The sequence below is a fragment of the Maniola jurtina genome, chromosome 23 (genome assembly GCF_905333055.1).
Source record: "Maniola jurtina chromosome 23, ilManJurt1.1, whole genome shotgun sequence".
In the NCBI taxonomy this organism is placed as follows: domain Eukaryota; kingdom Metazoa; phylum Arthropoda; class Insecta; order Lepidoptera; family Nymphalidae; genus Maniola; species Maniola jurtina.
Genome location: NC_060051.1, coordinates 884,056 through 905,812, shown reverse-complemented (window position 1 = coordinate 905,812; position 21,757 = coordinate 884,056). Strand labels below are relative to the sequence as shown.

Below are 21,757 nucleotides of genomic sequence, written 5' to 3'. Positions count from 1 at the left end.
ACAATCACACCTGATGGAAAGTGATGATGTGGTCTAAGATGGGACGCGTTTACCTAGAAGGTGCCTATTCACTCTTGTTTTAAAGATACCCGGATTGTAATTGGTAGGAACTTTTTGTAGTACCAGACCAGCACAATGCACTTCGCCAGTGTCGAGTAGCTTGAGGGATGCACATAAGTGATTGGTCGGTAAAAATGTGCCAATTTTCGAGTATTGTTCGTTTCATCCATATTCATCCAAGGTTTCATCTGTGAAGTAAGGACTAATATAGTTATTTTGACACAGAGCTAAAATCACAGTAATTACAATATTTTTATTTATTTAATTCCAATTTCAAGGACACCTCTTGGCCTAAAAATGGCGAGTGAGACCTCAAAATGTATGCATCATGTATACTTATCAGTCGAGGGTGTCAGCCGCGGCTTACGGACACGTCCGATACTATGTTTCCGCCTTTAGGCAGGTTTAAGAGGGGTCTTTCCGTCACTCGCTCCATACAAACGTAGTTCGTCTCTCATTGGAGTACTAACCAATCATACTCATGGCCTGTGGTTTTATTGATTTCCGTTAAAATATTCGATTTCAAAGTTACGCGGTCTTAAAAGTTCACATACTAATCATTGAGCCCCTATAATTTTAAAACTACATATTTTTAGAAAAATCTAAAACACCACAGGCACAGATATTAGTTTCTAGAATATGTCTGCAAAATTTCATGGACTTTGGTTGCTTAATATTCAAATGAAATTGGGCCTACGATTGTATGGAGTAAGTGACGGAGAGAGCCCTGTTAACCGCTGCTACAGTTCGAGGCGATGCCGCAAGCCTCTAGTAGATACGATGCGGTATTTAAAAGAACATAAACTTCTTCTTGTTAAATCGGTTAAAAAAATGGCGAAATTATAAAACAAAATTATAAAAAGAAAACACCGTACCGTATTTTACAAACTCTATGGTCATATAATTCTCAACAGATTATATCTAATTTTAGTGCCAGTTTACATTATGCCAGTTACGATAAAACAATGTTAAGTCAGTTAAGAAGGAATAGATTATACATGCTGATATGCATTAAAATAAATCAAAATTATACAGCATTTATAATAAATTGCACAATAATAGTGGAGAGGAATCTTTTTTATCATTAAGTAACTGGAATAATGTAAACATGCCATTATTAATTGCTATAACAATAAAATACAGTCAGCCACTCGTCGCACCCAACGATCATCACTCGTTAATCAACACACGGAATCATAGTTCAGACAATGTAATGTTCTTTTCATATATTTCTACTATCTTCATGTAAAGCGGCTTTTACGGACTAAAGGATTAAGCACATGTTAAGCACTTCAATGGTCCGTTAAAGTCGCTCCACATAAGTAGAGCTGGTTTTTTATCACGCTGACCGTCAGCGCTGGCGATCAGCGCGGGAATAGCATGTAAAACCAGCCTATGTGGAGTTAGTATAAAGGCTATAGTAAGGATCGGATCTCCTTATGTATGTGGCACAGATAATCGACGTATGAGGAGCTTCCGTCAACTCCGCGGTCTTCTACTAGGAAGTGACGTAGTACTGTCTCCAATTTGTCGTGTTGACGCATCACTGTTAGCTGCAACAACAGAATCAAAACGTCAACTCAAAATCATTTATTCAAATTAGGTAATATGGTACACCTTTTGATAGTCGTCAGAATTGTTAGATTTGTAACCATTAAGTTTTTATTTTTTTATTTTTTGGTGGGGGTTTAGTCCAAGATGACTATGTCACCCCCGTAGGTAACCTTTAAGATCGACATTAGCTAAAGGAAAAATCCTACGGACTTCTGTCTTTTGACATGAATGAATGGATGATTTATTCAATAAAATGTAGGTACAATATGTTGAAATAATGTCTAATGAGCCCTATATATTTTACCACATGGCGTATTATACTAGACGGAAAAGACTTTAAGTCCAGCGTGAATAGGCATCTTCTAGGCACTCCATCTTAGACTGCATCAGCACTTTTTTTACCCCAGAGATGTAAGCTCTCTTTGCGTGTTCTATCGCCTTTATAATGGGGAGTGTTTTGAAGAGCTGTTTGACCTCATTACAACCTCCCTTTTCTACAACTGCACCGCACGCCACCGCAAGCAATTTAGCCCTCACCACCTGGGTGCCTGGTGTACTTCGACCGCCCGTTGTGCCAGATCCTTTTTTCCACGCACTTTAATTTAAGTCTATCAATCTTGCACTAGTCTAATCCGTAACCTTGGGTTAGTAACAAGAGGCTAAAATCGAAAGGATCTGAAAAGAAGTATGGGTAAACTTTCTATAAATCGATTATTCACATATTACATTCATTCCGGCCAAGGTTGAGTGATAGTTTAATTACAGTATGTTCGTTTAACGACCACTGAATTACACCATACCCTTGCCAATTAAAGAAAGCGCACAACCAAACAGAAACCCTTAATATAGGATACATACTCAAGCATAAATTCACATGATATTCCCAACAAATGTATTTGCTTTGGTTGTGATTCAGTCAAAAGAAGCAAAAACCACAAGTCCCAATACAATAACTTAGAATAGGCAGGAGTTAAGCATTATGCAAACATTATGGTCATGCAGAGAATGCTTGCGGTATATTTTAATAAGTACATTTTGACAAATGGGTCCCTTTAAGTCTTTAACTAAAAGCGTGGAGTAAAAGCGTGCATGGGATTATGAATTGATTGATAAACAAATCGCGCGGCAGGGTAGACTCCCCCACCGTTACATCTCGTAACCATCCAATAGTCAGACATCTTTTTAATGGACGGTGTTTTCAAATGGTGTAAAAACGTATACCAATATAGCCCAAAGTCCCAAATATTCATGCAAAACCCACAAGTCCCAATAACCCAGATTACAAAGGACCTACAGCATCTTCTGGACGGCCTTATGAGTGGTCATCAGATGCTCGACATACGAGTCAGAGCCGTCCAGGCCTCGATCCTCCACCAGCATTCTCCGCGCCAGCCCCTCGTGTTTATCGTGTTGGTGTACTACCGACAGCTGACAAGGACAGAGGGAGTGTCAGAAAGGGACGTGCATACATGCCATAGTTGCAAACATTAAGGGCATGCAGAGAGTGCGTGTAAAAATTTTTCAATAAGTGCATCGTGTTAAAACTTAGATCCATACTACAGGCATAACTGAGGAGGCTCCTCCCGTAGTAAAGAGGTGCGGGAGGGTGACAATAGTAACAAGTTGAGGAATCACTGAGCTCTCACATCACGTCATCACACCCCTCCCGCACCACTCCATTACGCAGGAACATATTCAGTTATGGGTAATGCTTGTAGTAAAAGAAAATCCGTGAACGGTCATAGTGGACTGGGTCCACCCGATAGAAGCGAAGCTTCTAACGTAACGCAACAATTACTACTGCCCAGCCAATGATGTTATTTATTGGCACGGCGTTCATTTCATTTTTTACTAGCTAAATTCCATTCCAAACATCCGAGGCTTTGCTACAAAATTGGCAAAAATTAAAAAAAAAAACAGGCAAAACTGATCTCAGAGTGTGCTATAAGAAATCCAGCCAATGCAAGCTGTCATCTTCATAGTTTTTTGCTTAGATTAAAGAGGTTTCATATGTCCATGAGATTTTTTTTTTAATTACGGCGTTTGACAGGTCAGTATAGCAGATTCCACAGATGATACTACCTCTATGGCCGGTTAGCTTATGTGCCTCCTATCGGAATAAATTGGCAGTGTAAATCCCCACTGTGGGGAGCTAAGACTACAATCAACTCACCCTCATGGCATTTCTGCGCTTGATCCTGGTCTGTAAGACGAGGTCCCTGACAGCTTGGCTCGTAGGGTTGTCCAGCTCTGGCAACTCGCACACATGGGTGTCGACGTGTTGTGGAGACGCTACTCCGAATACGTCGCTCACCCACTCGCTCGGGGCTTGCGATCCCACCCATATAAGCATGTGGACGCCATTTTCTGAGAAAACAATGGTAAATAAGTACGGGGAAGGACATAGGATACTTTTTATCCCGGAAAATCAAAGAGTTCCTATGGGATTAAAAAAAAACGAAATCCACGCGGGCGATTCCGCGGGCATCCTCTAGTATCTAAAAAGACGCACAACTATCCGCTAAGAAAAGATTTTTGAAAATTCGACCCCTAAGTGGGTAAAATAGGAGTTTGAAATTTTCGTAGTCCACGCGGACGAAGTCGCAGCCATAAGCTAGTTATAACTATCTCACTCACCCAGCAAGTATACACCCATCTCGTTCATCTTGTCGACGGAGGCGCGCAAGGGTTGCGGCTGCGCAGACGGCAGACCGTGCAGCGGCAGCAGGCGCGGGTAGGTGTAGACCAGCGACTGCGACACGTCGGCCGTCAGCGCGCGGTACATCGCGCACGACCGGTCGTCGCACGTTATGTCTGGGCCTGGATTGACATTGGAACGACAAATTAATTGATACAGAGTGTATTCGAAAACCAGCAAAAACTTAGCTCTATTATTATACTACTTAACCACAATCCAATACCAATAGCCATTTGCGTTATACTTGTAGTTTTAGTGATTTCGCCTTTTTTTAAATCCGCAATGTATGTACAAACTCGGGGTCAATGCCCCGCCTAGGACGTGGCATTCACCCCGCGGTATCTATCTACGCAACGTTCTTTAAACTAGCGTCAGTCAGATGTTTTATTTGCGATACATTGTAAACTTCTAACTATAGGTTGTAAAATTTGTAAGTTTGTTTGTAGGAGGTAATCTCTGGAATTACGGTACCGATTTAGAAAATTCTTTCACAAGTAGAAAGCTACAGTATACTTGAATGACATAGAATATTTTATTTTTATTTTATTTTATTTAATAGGAAGCCAACGGTATACAAAGAAAAGTAATTATGACGACTTATATAAACTTAGGACTATCAATGTATACTCACTTACAGGCTAACTCAACATGCTTAATCTAAAACTTCTAAATAGTAAAACTTAACCTAAGACATTCCTTGCATAAAATCTATAATAATTAAATTAATTACTCAATAAGCCAAAAGTACAACAATTTTTAAAATTATATATTTTATTTTCAAAAATACGAAATTGTAAGCTACTCGTGCGAAACCGGGGTGGGTTGCTAGTATTTTGTTTTTTCTCGTCGTGAGAGTTCAGAAGTGGGATCCACAATTTGGAATACACCTGGTTACATACCTCCGGCCACAGCATCGGATCGTAGAATACAGCTGGTGTACAGCGGCAGAAGTTTCATGGATTCTGGCAACACCAGTTGTCCCACTGATGAAGGCGACGCGCAGTGCCTTCGGTATGCTGCTAAGGATTTGGCACATCTACTCGTTAGGCCTTCCCGAACCTGCCTAGGCGTTGCTTCTCTGAGGGCCCACACCGCTGGAAGAAAAAAAAGGTCAAGTGCGAGTCAGACTCGCGCACCGAGGGTTCCGTACTCGGGTATTTTTTTCCGACATTTTGCACGATAAATCAAAAACTATTATACATAAAAATAAATAAAGATCTGTTTTCGTATGTGCATGTAAAGCCCTTTCATATGATATCCCACTTGGCATAGTTATCTTACTTTGAAAATTGAAAATACTAATTCTTTGTTGATGGACATATTTTAATTTTTTTTTTGTTATGTAACCACAAATTCACGGTTTTTGGATTTTTCCCCTTTATGTCTGCTATTAGACCTAACTACCTGCCTTTCATGATTCTAGGTCAATGGAAAGTACCCTAGGCTTCTTGACAGTCACAACAGACAGACAAAAAAGAGAAAAAAGTGATCCTATAAGGATTCCTTTTTCCCTTTTAAAGTACGGAACCCTCGTAGCTTAAGTTTTAAATTAAAGTAATTAACTATTATCATTGTTTGACAATCAGAAAGTGTACAATAGTACCCAATTTGAATAAATGACTTTGACTTTGACTTTGAACCCTAAAAATGCGGCTTCTTACCTTGTTTAGTGAGGAAGTTGATGCAGGTGTCGAGCTCGGCGGATCGGTACACGTCGGCGAGCTGATGCGCCACCGCCAGCGCCAGGTTGATGACGCGTAAGCGCCGCTGGCCGCTGCGGTGCGTGTACAGTAGCGCCGCCTGGATGTAAACGCCATCCTCCGCTGTTAGTTTGTCGTCGTGCTTGATTTCCACTCCTATCGCTTTGTCCGCGTCTGCCAACAATAAAATCACACTATTATTATAAGGCGAAAGTTTCTATGTTTGTGTGTATGTGTGTATGTTTATTACTCCTTCACGCAAAAACTACTGGACCGATTTGGCTGAGAATGAAGATAGATAATATCCTGGATTAGCACATAGGCTACTTTTAATCCCGGAAAATTAAAGAGTTCCCACGGGATTTTTATAAACCTAATTCCACGCGAACGAAGTCGCGGGCATCAGCTAGTAATTTATAATTATGACAGTATTTTTATGTACATTTCGAGAATTTCTAAATAATTTTAAATACATATCAAAAATTTGACCACCACCTGTTTGATCTCGACAGGTCAAATGTATCTAAATAGATTATGACTGCCTCGACAGGTGGTTGTCAAATGTACCTAAATATAGATTAAGACTACCTCGATAAGTAGTGGTCAAATGTAAGCAGTCAAATGAACCATAATATAGATTGACTACCTCGACAGACGGTGGTCAAATGTAACTGAATATAGATTACGTAAACTTACCAATAGCTGCCAACTCGACGTCAGTAGTGTTGGACATGAAGAAGTGTCCGTAGAACTCCGTGGCGCGCACGCCGGTCGACGTGCGTACGCGCATCACCGCGTCGTGCGCCGTAGGTCGCGACACTACGCGCTTAACGTCCCACGCCAAGCGTGCGCCGTCCGTGTCTGCCTGGATACAGAAACATTTGGATGCCTTCATTCTAAGGAACCGCACTTTGGATGCGAATTTGTATCGTAAACGTGTGCCTGACCTACCTGTCTGTAGGTCAACGGGAGGTTCCCCTTAGGTTTTCTTGACAGACAGGACAGACACAGACGGACAACAAAGTGATCCTACAAGGTTTCCGTTTTTCCTTTTGAGGTACGGAACCCTAAAAACGAAAAAGGAAGTGAAATATATCCGATAGAAGACTGAGCAATTTCGTCTGATTTAGAGAGTAAAGGGGAACATATAAATAGACTCACAACGAAGTAGGTGTACTTGTGCAGCTGCCCGCCGGTCAGCCTGGGCAGCTGCCCGAGCGTGGCCGCGTCGATGTACGAGTTATTGCAGAGGAACATCTGCACGCACACGCCTGCGGCCGAACATGACTGGCCGAGCTCGTTGTACGCCGTCGTTTGCGGCGCTGGAACAAAGGGTTTTATTCAGCCAGGGGCAGATACACCGAAAAATAGCACGCGGAGGTCTTAGTAAGATATTTATTACCTCACTACCCAGATATTATAATATTATATTACTAGTGACCCGCCCCAGCTTCGCACGGGAGGAAGTATTCCACTTGTTATACATGGTTTTCGTGTAAAAACGTGGATTTGACTCGCTCCAGCAATGAACATAAATTGAGAATTTGAAAAGAGCAACCGCCGAGTTTCTTGCCGGTTCTTCTCGGCATTCCAAACCCATGGCAGATTCTATTTCATCTATAAAGGCTTATCAATTTGAGGGGCGTGGCCTAGTTGTGACAACGCATAACAATCGATTGTGATTGTTAAGCAACGTTGACCCAAGCCGGTAACTGGATGGGTAACCGACTTCAGAGGTCCGAATTTGGCCTTTTCGCTTCTTCCGTGCCCCGGAGAGCACGTTATGCCATCGGCACCGGTAATTATCACTAACATCTGATAATAAGAAATAACTGCAAATAAACTTAAGAGTCAAAATTTCGTTCTCTTAATTGGGTTGTATGCGGAAGGATCTGGGAACCCACCGCATTATTATCCCAAGAGAACAGCTCCTACCATTACAGGATTAATGGCAAGGGGTCACGACCCTCAGCAATGAGGAATACGACTATAGAGACTACACTCACTTAATATCTGCTTCTCTTTCTCGGTGCCCAGCAGTTTCCTGTCCTCCCTGTTGATCAGCTTCCCCGGCGCGTTAAAGGTGGGCAGCGTGGTGTGGAACACCAGCAGCTGGCCTGATGTGTCCGCGGCCTTTAGCGCTTCCAGACCAGCCTGGCACCAACAATATTTGTGATGTTCAAGTAGATGTTAGAACTTATTAGGAATACGCTGTGCCCAAACTGCGCCGCGAATGGACCGCGTGGATTTAGGTTTTCAAAGATCCCGTAGAAACTGTTTGATTTTCCGGGATAAAAAGTTGCCTATGTCAATTACAGGGGCACAAGCTACCTCTTTACCAAACATAAATCGGTTAAGCGGATGGGTCTTTAGGAATCCCGTGGGAACTCTTTCTCTAAACTCTTTCTGGGATAAAAAGTAGCCTATGTCCGCCCCCGGTGTATAAGTTAACTGTGTAACAACTTTCGTCAGAATCGGTTACTGTTGGGCCGTGAAAAGCTAGCAGACAGACAGACATCGGAAATAGACATAGGCAACTTTTTATCCCCAAAATTCAAAGAGTTCCCACGGAATTTAAAAAAAAAAACCAAATTCACTAGTACGAAGTCGCGGGCATCATTTAGTTTGAAATAAATTCATTGGTAATATTTATCGGGCCCTTTTGAAGCACTTATTACAAATCTTGTAGATACTCAAGTCGCTGGTTACATTTTTTTTAAAGAATACTAGGCAACTTTATCATTATGACTAATATTCCCCTTTCCCCTCCAACTAAGCGTAAAGCTTGAACTAGGAGTAGGTACGACAATAGTGCAACGGGTTGGGTTTGAACTGGCGACCTTTCGGATTTCAGTCTGCTCCTTTAACTGTTGAGCTATGGAGGCTATTGCGATTTTCATACCTGTACAGCTGGTAAAAGAATAGTTTCCGTCTCCTTATTGTTCTGGAACATGAGAGGCAGCTGTTGCAGCAGCGCCTCCAGCACCGGCCCGCTCTCTTCCGGCGTCTGCAGGAACCCTTCCAGCAGGGGCACGAACATGTCGCCCACGTCACCCACCGACAACATTTGCGGCTGTGCTAATGTACCCTGGAAGAAAAACAAGATAAAGTTGAATACTAAAACCTGACTGCGATCGTCTTAATAAACCTGAAATATAGTAAAATTGTTTTTCTGTCGCTTAGTATATTTTAATGTTGTAGTAGTGTATTTTAACATTTATATTTATGAACTCAGAATTTTCTCCTCTTTCATTTGACACCAAACTCGATACAATAGCAAAAAAAAAAAGAAATTTTGGAGACCCCCACTTTTTTTCATGTAACATCCGTTAGGTCAATTTTTTTCGTATAAAATATAGCCTATGTCACCTGGACCTTTAGGACGAATCGATTGACACCTCATTCATCAAAATCGGCCCAGTGGTTTAGGCGCTACGGTGGAACACACAGAATCTGGATACAAACATACACACATACATACATACATAGACTGCTAAAACCATAACCCTTCCTTCTGGCTTTGCCGCAGTCGGGTAATAAAGGCTAACCGTTTGCTGAGACGCAGGTGTCGTAATACAGGACAGTGCGACGCAAGTAGGGACTTATTCCTGCTATTTTACTCCAAAATAGTAGGAATAGCTATAGAAAGGAACAGAACAAGGTTTATTATTAGGGTTTAATGTTGTCTAGTATTGTATTATACCAAGATTAACATGGGTAAAAATTGCACCATTCTGTCCCTTTCAAAAAACCGCACATTAGACTACACAAAAAAAAAAGTTTTTTTAATTTTAAAATAACAAAAAAACGTCTCTGGTATTTGTACATATGTATTTGACAATATTATAACGTCATGGATTTATTTTAAGTAAAAAAATATTATATTTTTGTTATTTTTATAGACTTTAATTCTATTCCTTACCTTTATATTGTAGAAGTGCACAGTGGTACTGTAAGTAATGAAACCAACCCGCGTCCAACTTTTGCCTGTTTGTTCGTCTTTCGGCATCGACTGAAAAGTGATGGTGAAATTTTAGAGGTTTTAGAGCCATTGCTAAGTGAATAGTTTAGACTTTGGGCTGTGTCAGTGAGCTTGGTTCAAAGTCAAAGTCATTTATTCAAATTGGGTACTATTGTACACTTTCTGACTGTCAAACAATGATGTAGAGGCGATAATTAATTTTTTTTTAAAAGAATATTAGCCATGCTAAACAAGACTAATATTCCCCTTTCCCCTCCAATTAAGCGTAAAGCTTGTGCCAGGAGTGGGTACGACAATAGTGCAACGGGTGGGGTTTGAACCGGCGACCTTTCGGAATTCAGTCCGCTCCTCAACCGTTGAGCTATTGAGGCTTTACTTTAACTTAAAACTAAAGCTACGAAAGTTCCCACGCCTAAGTCTGCCCGGCTGAGTTGGGCAGACTTGGGCATGTTTGCTGTTTGTCTTAAAAAGGACTTACCTCAATAATATCCATAATGTTATCACATATGGTTTGGACGAGACCGTTTTTGATCGCGTTGTAGGATACGTCGATGACGAATACGATCGCCGGAGGGTTTGGTAACGTGTTGTTCTGAAATAGAATAGAATATATTTTTACTGAAGTAAACCTTTACAAGTGCTTTATAATCATCAGAATAATTTATCACTGGTTCGGAATGCCGAGAAGAACCAGCAAGAAACTCGGCGGTTGCCCTTTTCAATTGTTCAATTTACAATAATATGCCATACTATACAAGCAATTGCAGCCCCATGCATTGCTGGAGCGAGTCAAATCCATGTTTTTTATCATTTACATAATCTTCGATTGTATAATATGCTTTTTTTCAGGAGCATTTATTATGGTTTGTTTGTTTGTTTGAAAAATGTCTTTATTATCAAATAATTAAAATATATACACAGTTTATGTCCTGGTAACACACACAGGATAAACACAAAATAATAAATCTAACACAGTTTGGCAGGCTGTACACGCCCCTTTCAAACTTACCAATATCATAGTTAACACTCCATTCACATCATAAATACATCACAATAGGTTAAAAAAAAAAAAAAAAAAAAACTAAATATGCAAACCTTAGTACACGGTTAACACTTCTACACATATTTTATTACATTTAAAGCTCTAAATTTTAAATTATCATAAATACAAAACATAGTTAACTTTACTAATGACTATTTTTATTTTTATTCATCGCTAGATGAGGGTAAGGCGCGGGACTAGTGATTCACCGCGCGGTTACTCAAAGATCACGTTCAAGCGTTCAATACATAGTGATGTGGGAGACGGTATCGATTGTACTTATCGATGTATGATAAGTCTTTCGACCGGCTCCTACCGATTGCGTTCACAAGCGAATTTTTATGTTTAATGTTAGTAACAAGATAAAACTTTCTGGATTGCTTTAAAATAAATGTTTTTAATGTAGGTAATTTTATACGGTTATGTAATGAAGAAAGATTTGCGCGAAATGGCGTATTATAAGCTGACTTTAGTGCTTTATTTTGCACTACTTGTAGTTTTGTATAATTCGAGTTACATGTACTGCTCCATACTGGGCACGCGTAAGTAATACAGGGTCTGATCAGAGATGTATAAAGTTTAAGTTTAATGTTAGGGCTTAGGTTTGATTTCCGTTTTATTAGTGAATGGATTGCACTCAAAGCTTTGAAACCTTTCACTCTTAGGTTTGCTAGGTGTTCGCTCCAGTTTAATTTTTTGTCAAGAGTGACGCCTAAATACTTCACGGATTTAGTCCACGGGACCTCGTGACCGGCAATTTTAATTCTTCTCCTCGGGACCTTACGGCTTCTTGTGAAGAGTATTGCTTCTGTTTTACTATCGTTTAGTTTCAATTTCCATGTGGTGAAATAGTCGCTTAACCCTTGTATGGCCCATTGAAGTCTGCTAATAATTATATCCACATCTTTGGATGATGTGTAAGATGCAGTGTCATCAGCGTAGCATGCCAGGTGTGTCCAAGGTTGTATAGGAATATCATTCACATAGATGAGAAAAAGTAAGGGACCGAGGATAGAACCCTGGGGAACACCAGCCGTTACTATCCTTGGGGTAGAGTGATATCCACCAATATGAACACTAAAACTACGACTGTCGAGGTACGATGACACTAATTTGGTCAGACTAGGTGGAAAATTTTGCATGTGCATCTTATAGAGAAGTCCCTTGTGCCAGACTGTGTCAAAAGCCTTTTCTAGGTCCAAAAGAAGCATTCCAGTTGAACAACCAAGGTTTAAGTTATGAGCTATGTGTTCAGCTACTCTGGCGAGCTGCTGAACAGTAGAGTGGTGTTCTTTAAATCCAAACTGTTCATTAATAATAATGTCTTTAGCAGTACGACATAATAGCTTATGGATAACTTTTTCAAACAATTTGCCCAGAGTAGGAAGTAAGCTAATTGGCCTATAACTAAGCGCTGAGGCAGTATCTTTACCAGGTTTATGTATTGGGATAACTTTAGCACTCTTCCATGCTTTGGGGAAATAGGCCATGCGCAAACATTTATTAAATATTTTGGTCAAAAGTACTACAGCTTTTTGTGGCAAATTACGCAAAAGATAATTATTTATCCCGTCTGCTCCAGGGGCTTTTCTAAGTTTAAGACTTTGGAGGTATTTGCGAATTTCATTGGGTTTTGCAAAATACATTAGTTCCTCGCAATCGTTTATTACTAGCGTCTCTGTTTGGTTATTCACCACAAGATCCATATTGCTGTTCCACGTCGAGGTTAGTTGCATGTTTTGTAAAAAAGTGTCAGCCAGAATTTCAGTTTGTTGCTGGGGTTCAGATACCATAGTGCCGTTATGTTTTAGGGGAGGTATTATTTTAGATCTCGGTTTAAACGATCGAACTAAATTCCATAGATCATCAGTGCATTTATTGGCTTTGGCTAACCTATCCTCCCATAGTTTGTCATTATGCTGCATAACGTATACCTTTATAACCTTTTTCATAAAATTGATTTGAGTTCGTAAGGCTTTTTTGTCTGCAGCAACTGTTAGGGCCTGTTCCTGTCTACGAAGTCTGTCTTTCTTTTTAATCAACCTCTTGATGAAACGCGGCAGGGGTTTAATTGATTCACAAGCAATTACTGAAGGTATTGCAATGTCTCTGGCTTGAAGAAGCAGATCGGTGAGACAGGAAACGGTTTTTTCAATTTCTAGAGTATTTACCATAGTATGTGATGTGAGATTTAAGTTACTATTTATATGCTGACGATACAAATTCCAGTCGGCTTTGCCATACAAGTATTGCCGGTTAATGGCACGTTGGAAAGAAACTACTAAATCAAAGCAGACGGGAATGTGGTTTGATGACAAAGCAGTTAAGGCTATGGGTTGGGTTATATCTGCAACATTTTTTGAGAGTATAAGATCGGGCAAGGTGGGTGTGAAATCGGCTTGGTAATGTATTAGTGTTGGTGTTAATGGTGCATGTATGTTGTAGTCATTATTTTCTAAATAATTAAACAAGACGTTACCTCTGCTATTGTTGACACTTCCATACCAAGATGTGTGTCGAGCATTAAAATCACCCATAATTATTACTTTACTACCCATTTTAAACAAGCAATCCAAGTCATTGCTTATAAGTGCAAGATTTGGTGATTGATATATTGAAATAAAAGTAAACTTAGAGCCCCCTAAATTCACTTGTATTGCGATAGCTTCAAGGTGAATAGTTGAGGGAACAGGTATTAGAATGTGCTCAATGTCTGTTTTTATTAGTATTGCTACTCCCTGGCCACGTCCAGAAAGATGCTTATCTTGCCGATAACATTTGTAGTTAGGTAAATTGAAGTCAATATGAGGAGTAAGCCTGGTCTCGCAAATGGCAATCACATCAAGACTACGTTCGGTTACAAAGTCAACCAGTTCCGCGCACTTACCTCTCACACCATCGGCGTTCCATAACATTAGATGTAAATTATGGCAACTAAACGTAACGACCTAAATGAGTTAAAACAAGATACACTTTATCGAATATTGATGAACTTGTAGTTAATTGCGCCTTTACCGCTTTGATTGCTCTCAATATTTCGAGGATCTCCAAGGTGTCCTTGTCTTCAATGTTCATAGTCATAGGTAATGTCCCATTGTTTACGTAGCCTGTATCACTGGCTTCTTTGCTTCGTGCAGATTTGGTTGCTTGCGCCCATGACGGCTTACTCTCTGACAGTCTATTATGAATAATTTCCCGTGTTAGCATTGGTTCTGAATGCCCCAAATGTGGGAAATTGAACACAAATGGTTTTTCATTTGGTTTCATTTTTTGTTGGTTATTTCGTTCTTTCAATATCCGCAAATATTTTTGACGTTCCATACACTTACTGTAGTTAGCAGGATGATCTAGCCCGCAATTGCAGCATGAAGCCTTTTCTTCGGGATTTTTCTTAGGACAGTCTCTAGTGCTGTGGTTTTCGGTACATTTCACGCACCTTGCAGGCATGTTACAATTTCGGGATGCATGACCAAATGCTTGGCAACGAAAACATTGAGATCCCAGGGTAGAAGTTTTTCGGTACTTTTGAATGTCAACGACGCAGCTACATAGATATTTTATCTGTCTAAATTTTTGGATGTCACTACCTGCTGGTAATTGCACCAAGTATGGGGGACATGTAACAGGTTTAGTCGTGGAGGTCTTCAATTTGGTAATGGTTATCTCTTTGAAACCCATGGCATTAAGTTCTTGTGGTAGTTCGTCTTCAGCATATGAAGGTAGACCCAGTATCACAACTTTATACTTCTTTTCATCCTTGCGAGTGTATGTGTGGAAAAAAGCATCTTCGTTGATGAGTCCTTGCTTGATCAGCTGATGACTTCTAGCATTATTGCAGAGTACGGCTACTTTGTTGCTGCCTCTGTATTGGAGTGCAAAACATTTATCAAACTTGCTAATCATATCTTTAATTGTGGCATGCGTCCATCCTGGCTTTATTGTAATAATAATTGGTGGAATATGACTTGTCTTCCTTGAAGTGGATGCTTCCTTGAAGGCAGTAGCTTCTGGATCCAGATTTTCATCAGGTGATAAGGTACTGAATCGATTTTCAGTAGCCACTTTTTGCTTGTTAGGCATATTAGGTCTGGTAGCCATCTTCTGACGTCTTGGTGAGCTGAACTTCAGGTCATCAGCTGGTCTTTTCCTTGACTCAGCCTCGCTGCTGGTTGAAGACTTCGTGATATATTTATCCATTATCGATAAGTATATCGATAACGGTTGCATCCATCACTAGTAACTTTTATTTTGCGGGTAGTTCTACACCGGTAATACGATAAACGGATTTATGCGTGCGCTTGGCTCGAAAGAGCGGAACGAACTGATTTATTATGGTAAATATATTGAAAAGCTACTGTAAGAATACCTATTTTCTTAAATTTCTCTTGTACTTACTCGACAATACTCCTTGGTGGCAACAATTTCATATGTTCCCAATGCCATTTCCGCGGGCATGCGGCCGTATTGTTGCATGCTGTTGACATATTGGGTGTACTCCATTGGAACTGTAATACAAGAGAGAATCTTGAGTCATTCATTTTTATAAATCCAAGTATAGTACATGACAGGCCGAGATATCAATAATTATACAGGGTGTTATCAAACCGCTGGTAGGTCAATACCTTCCTACCAACGGTTTAATAACACCCTCGGTTTAATAGCACAAGTAAAAGAAAAATGCGAAAACCATGATTTTGTGGCACATCAAAAAATTAAATTAAAATGTGTTCATGAACAAATAATTATCAATTTTATATACAATATTTTCAATTTTCAAAGTAAGATATATTAGACCAAGTGGGGTATCTTTTCAAAGTAAGTAAGACCAAGTGGGGTATCATTTGAAAGGGCTTTACCTGTACATTCTAAAACAGATTTCTATGCATAATAGTTTTTGATTTATTGTGTAAAATGTCGGAAAAATACCCGAGTACGGGACCCTCGGGGCGCAAGTCTGACTCGCACTTGGCCGGTTTCTTTGAGAATTGCTACGAAACACACTTACCTTCAGAAGTAGCTTTGCAAAAGGCGCACTTGAAGTGTCGTGCTGCATCGATGAACTTCATGTTGGGGCACATGTAGGCCTTGCAGCGACAGCAACGCACGGGCCCCATGGTGGGAGACCCTGTTAGGGCTGCAAAGTCCAACAGTGGGGGCTCTTGCTCTGTGCCCACTGTCTCCGCCATCGGGGAAAGCTGTGAAGTAATATGGATGTGTTGAACAAGTCAGAACCAAGCCAAAAATGTGTGAAGGATAGGTTATTCATTGTAATTTCTAGACCTAGACTTTTCCCATGTTATTTGGGGTCAGATTATTTACTGTAATGTACAAAAAAAACTACTATTAAAACAATTTTTTTTTAAAAACTACTATTAAAACAACTGTTACAAAATCAATTATTCAAAGTAGGTACAATTGTACTCCTTTTGATGGTCGAAATTGTTAAATTTGTAGGATATAGTGGTGATAATTATTACGTAACTTAAAAGTAAAGCTACGAGGGTTCCAAACGCGCCCAAGTCTGAGAAGATGTACTTACAACTAAGCAGAATGGCATTGTAGTCTGCTTCAACAGTTCAGCAGTAACAGGCACGCTGTACGTGGAACTCCTTATATAGCGGGGACCTGAAATAACAATACTATGTGTTAGCTTATTTTAAACCCCCGACCCAAAAAGAGGGGTGTTATAAGTTTGAGGTGTGTATTTGTGTATCTGTCTGTTGCATCGTAGCTCCTAAACTAATGAACCGATTTTAATTTAATTTATTTTGTTTCAAAGGTGGCTTGATCGAGAGTGTTCTTAGCTACGAGTATAATCCAAGAAACTCGGATCAGCCATTTGAAAGTTATCAGCTCTTTTCTAGTTACTGTAACCTTCACTTGTGGGGGGAGTTATAAATTTTTAATTTACACTTGTAAAGAATTTATTTGAATTTAAAGAAATAAAGAAATGATCAATATTTTTTTTACAAACCCAACAATTGACAATCAAAGTGTACAAAGATGCGTTTAAAAAAAATTGACTTTGAATTAGACTTTGGTAACACTTACTGGCATTCCCTTTATCGTCCACAAGGAAGTCTGTAGTGACTAGCGGCGGTACCAGACCCTTCTCGTTGGTTACGAACACGCCACCTCGGTTTTGCTGGTCGTCTGCCATCACTTGGATCTGTAACAAACGTGGATACGTCGGAATAGATAAACCAACACCTTTTTAGGATTCCGTACATCAAAAGGAAAAACGGAACCCTTATAGGATCACTTTGTTGTCTGTCTGTCTGTCCGTCCGTCTGTCGTGTCTGTCAAGAAAACCTATGGGGTACTTCCCGTTGACCTAGAATCATGAAAATTGGCAGGCAGGTGGATCTTATACAAGTAAAGGAAAAAAATCCGAAAACTGTGAATTTGTGGTAATATCACAAAAAAATAATTAAATGTATTATAGAAGCAGGCGTTATTTTGCGGAAGTCCATGATATACAAGGAACCAAAAGCTTAATTTGCTATAATCCGCCAAACTAACGAAATCTGTATGGTACGCAGCACCACACAAATTCCAACACCACTCGACGCGCGTTTCGCCCCGACACCGGAGCATCCTCAGGAGAGACAATTGCAATTAGACATTGGAAGGTCTACATCTCATGAGGGTGCTCCGGTGTCGGGGCGGTTGGAGTTTGTGTGGTGCTGCGTACCATACAGATTTTGTGAGTTTGGCGGATTATAGCAAATTAAGCTTTTGGTTCCTTCTTAATTTAAACGTGTTCACGAAAAAAATTATTTACTAAATCACATATAGATGGCGCAGACCGTTATTAATTTGCAGAGTTCGACTTAAAGGTGTCAAGTATATCTTGTACAATGGCACGGAACCCTTCGTGTGCGAGTCCGACTCGCACTTGGCCGATTTTCATATTTCTGGTCAGGCTATAACTTACTGGGATAATCTGTGTAAAGCCAGACGAGAGAAAAAAAAACTTACTGGGCTGGGCATCTGGTCAGGGTCCAATCTCTTCTGTGGCGGCTGCTGGTACTGCTGGTTGTAGCTCGGCTGTTGCGCTGGGAAGGGCGGGTAGCCCTGGCCTGCCATTGGCTGGGCTGGTTGCGGCGGCATTGGTGGCATACCTGGAAGAAACATTAAGTGTTTTCCTGCCATAAAGCTCCATTATAATATAATGGCAGCCTTATTGCTACTACCATCTCGCCTATGCGCTAGTAAATAATATTATTCTTTAAACGTCTACTTTTGATTAACTAGCTGACGCCCGCGACTTCGTCCGCGTGGATTTATTTCTTCAGGATATATACATTTAAAGAATACATAATACATTTGAAATATTATGTGTTTTATTTATTTTATTTTATTTATTATGTAAAATGTTATAAAATAAATAAGTGAAATATCTCACCAGGATAACCACCAGGTTGTTGCGCTGGAGCTCCGTATCCTGGCTGACTTCCAGGTGTCTGGTACTGCTGTTGGCTCAACGGCGGCGGCATGTGAGGAAGACCTGGCATTGTCTGGTACTGGTTATATTGAGATTGTGGCATGCCAGGTTGTGGTGGTAATCCAGGCTGTGAGATGCCAGGTTGTTGTTGCAAGCCTGGTTGTTGCATGCCAGGCTGTGGTGGCAAGCCTGGTTGTTGCATGCCAGGCTGTGGTGGCAAGCCTGGTTGTTGCATGCCAGGCGGCGGAGGCATGCCTGTTTGTTGCATGCCAGATTGTGGTGGTAAGCCTGATTGTGACATGCTAGACAACGGTGGCATGCCAGATTGTTGCATGCCAGGCTGTGGCGGGACACCAGGATAAGATTGTGGACCCAGTTGTGAAGGTTGGCCAGGGGGGCGTTGTCCTGTTTGACCAGATTGTTTGGGTAAACCTGCTTGAGGTGGTAGACCAGGCTGATTGAAACCAGCTGGAGGTAAGTTGGGCTGAGAATGTTGACCAGACTGTGCTGTTAAGCCAGGTGGCATACCAGCTGGTGTGGGCATGCCTTGATTTGCAGCCTGTTGCAATGGGAAACCAGGAGAGGCCCCAAATTGCCCAGACTGTTGCATACCAGGTTGGGGACCTGAACCTCCAATAGCAGGTGGTAATTTCGGCTGTTGATTTAACTGAGCTTGTGAAGACCCTGGAGGAGGCTTAACGGTTGTTTGAGATTGGCCTTGATTAGGGATTTGTTGAGAAGGCTGGCCCTGGCCTGGCATTGACTGAGAAGTTTGTGGTGAAGGAAGACCAGCTCCTTGTTGACCACGAACAGATCCTACTGGGATCCCTTGAGCGGAAGACTGTTGTTGCATGCTAGGTTGACTAGATCTGCTCATTTGTCCAGGTTGGGGCTGCATGCCGGGACCTTGGAAAGCTTGCTGAGGTCCACCCATTTGAGGAGGCATGCCAGGCTGCTGTGGCTTGGGTTGAAATCCTGGTGGTGGTGGGACAAGATGACCAAAACCTGGTGGATAATTTAGCCTAGGGGTGGGTGTCGGAGCTAATGAATTAGAAAGATGCTCCAGATTACTGCTTACTGCAGGTCTACCTTGGAAAGGTTTTGCCCCTGTTGGCAACTGTCCAGCGTAGTTGGAAGTTGGTGGAAAGTTGGGAGGGTTTTGACCTGGTGGTAACTGTGATACAGGAATGTTTTGGAAACCTTGGCCTTGACTTTGGCCTTGTGGACCATTTAAGTTCATGTTTTGCATCCTCTGGGACATATCGGTTGGTCCATTGGAGGGTTGGCCATAGATGTTGGCATTGTGGATGCCATTGTAGTCTTGGGATGGTGGGAAGCCCAGTGGATTGCTCGGTGCATTGTTATTTTGCCCTGGTGGAGGGTACTGTGGATTCATCATCCTGAAGTCTGATTATCTGAAATAGAATAAAATTGTGTCACTTGTAAATTGATTTGCAAATAAATAATTGAGATTTAGAAATTATTGAATAATCATAAAAAGTATATGAAACACAGTAAATGGCAAGATAAAGTTGAAAACTAAAACCCCACTGCGATCCTCTTAATAAATGCTGAAATATTAGAGTAAAATTGTTTTTCTGTCCCTTGGTATATTTTAATGTTGTTGTACATTTATATTCATGAGCTCAGAATTTTCTCCGCTTTCATTTGACATCCCACTTGCTACAATAGCAAAATAAAGTTTTGGAGACTTCCACTTTTTTTGATGTGACATCCATTAGGTCAATTTTTCATATAAAATATAGCCTATGTCACCCGGACTTTTACAATTGACACCTCATTCATCAAAATCGGCCCAGTAGTTTAAACACTATGGTTGAACACACAGAATTTCGATATAAACATACATACATACATTGTCTGCTAAAGTCATAACCCTTCTTTTTGGCTTTGCCGCAGTCAGGTAAAAAATATAAAACTAGTTGAAAGGATATCAGGACATGATTAAACTAGACCATCACCATGGTAATTACTTAAAACTTTGGTGGACATTATTTCTTACATAGGGCTTAAGACAACACCTAAGTATTTCTGATAGGCGAGAGTTGACTTGTTTTTAAACTCTTGCCGTTCATGTTCAGTAGGTGCCCTGAATTTTTTTCTTAATTTTAATATCTCAGTAATGCGGTAACTGTGTTTTACAGCTTAATATAAAACAGGAACTTTCGAACTACTGTTATATACTCATTGATGCTGGGTCACAAAATAGACCAACTGTTAAGAGTAATAGGTTGATAAAAACATCACTATGTTACTTTTCATCACGAATATGCATCACTTGTTAAGAAAATATTTATATAGACAACTACGTACCAATGCTAATTTAATAAAAGTGCTATTACCTACTAAATATTTTGATCTAATTGCAGATTCACTTAACTACATGACCCACGATCAATTAAGAGTATTTATGCAAAATAACACTTTTCGATACAAAACTTTCGGAATTAATAAGGGCACTAAGTGATATTCTTGCTAAATATGTATAGAAATTCGAATAAATAATACGTGGTTGAGATAAAATTGCGAAAAAATGTTAGCACAACTTTGACAGCTGCTGTCTCAGTTTTAAATAACAAATTACGCAAAGATAAACACTGATTCAGATAATTATTATGAACCTCATATGAAGAATATGAATAAAAGATTCTGTACTTACAGCTTCTCGGTTGTTTTTTAGCGAATTTGGTTATTAAAAAAAATATAAACAACGCACACGAATCGTTGGGAAACCACGGGCCACGTATTCTGACAGTGTTGTCAGCGTCTTAACGCTTATGTGGAACTTTTCAATTTATGCCATAACTGCGTATAACGAAACGTAAACTTTTGCTACTCAAGTACTCAAATGCTTACAAAAAATTCAATATTTTGACTTAGTTATGCATTTAATAATTTTCTACTTGCACTGATACATATATTTTCTATTTAAATTGTGAATTTATGATATTTTATGCATAATAACAATAAAAAAGTATGCACACAAAGGAACAGTTTTATACAAATGGCAAGTTGAAACACTAATGTCAATCGTTAAAAAATACAGGATAAAATCAACCTTAAATTAGTCAAGGTAAGACTTAAAATTACTTAACTATTTTTTAAGGGGTCATACGTACAGAAGATGAGAAGAACACAGTCGTCTGTATAATTTTCATCCAAGCATGGGAATCATTCATCAATAACATGTCTTTGATCATTATTGCTAAATGATTGGTATTGGAAAGTGATAAAAAATAATTCCTGAAAGGTG

General features: G+C 40.1%; 1 protein-coding gene across 4 annotated transcripts; it reads right to left on the bottom strand.

The window, feature by feature from the left end:
- Positions 1 to 935: 935 nt before the first annotated feature.
- On the bottom strand, positions 936 to 21,264 carry LOC123877195 (protein transport protein Sec24D). Of its 4 annotated transcripts, none has more exons than XM_045923723.1 (19): positions 21,164 to 21,264; positions 18,445 to 19,898; positions 18,018 to 18,160; positions 17,088 to 17,205; positions 16,576 to 16,661; positions 16,042 to 16,231; positions 15,432 to 15,541; positions 10,473 to 10,586; positions 9,935 to 10,024; positions 8,915 to 9,100; positions 8,019 to 8,166; positions 7,174 to 7,334; positions 6,709 to 6,877; positions 5,974 to 6,186; positions 5,212 to 5,406; positions 4,252 to 4,434; positions 3,788 to 3,981; positions 2,909 to 3,042; positions 1,474 to 1,613 (listed from the first exon to the last, which is right to left on the bottom strand). In XM_045923723.1, the coding sequence occupies exons 2-19, from the start codon at positions 19,880 to 19,882 to the stop codon at positions 1,610 to 1,612; spliced, it is 3,876 nt and encodes a 1,291-aa protein (XP_045779679.1). In that variant the 5' UTR covers positions 19,883 to 19,898; positions 21,164 to 21,264; the 3' UTR covers positions 1,474 to 1,609. The 4 variants fall into 4 exon arrangements, with proteins under 4 accessions (XP_045779677.1, XP_045779680.1, XP_045779679.1 ...); XM_045923722.1 differs by having other exon boundaries at positions 1,475 to 1,613; positions 2,905 to 3,042; XM_045923721.1 differs by lacking the exon at positions 2,909 to 3,042 and having other exon boundaries at positions 936 to 1,613.
- Positions 21,265 to 21,757: the final 493 nt, after the last annotated feature.

Coding starts and splice junctions, on each gene's coding strand:
- LOC123877195 (XM_045923721.1), bottom strand. CDS start 19,882: ATGATGAATCCACAGTACCCTCCACCAGGGCAAAATAACAATGCACCG. Junction 16,662..17,087: donor GGACGATAAAGGGAATGCCA/GTAAGTGTTACC, acceptor TTGTTATTTCAG/GTCCCCGCTATATAAGGAGT. Junction 8,167..8,914: donor TTCTTTTACCAGCTGTACAG/GTATGAAAATCG, acceptor TGTTGGTGCCAG/GCTGGTCTGGAAGCGCTAAA.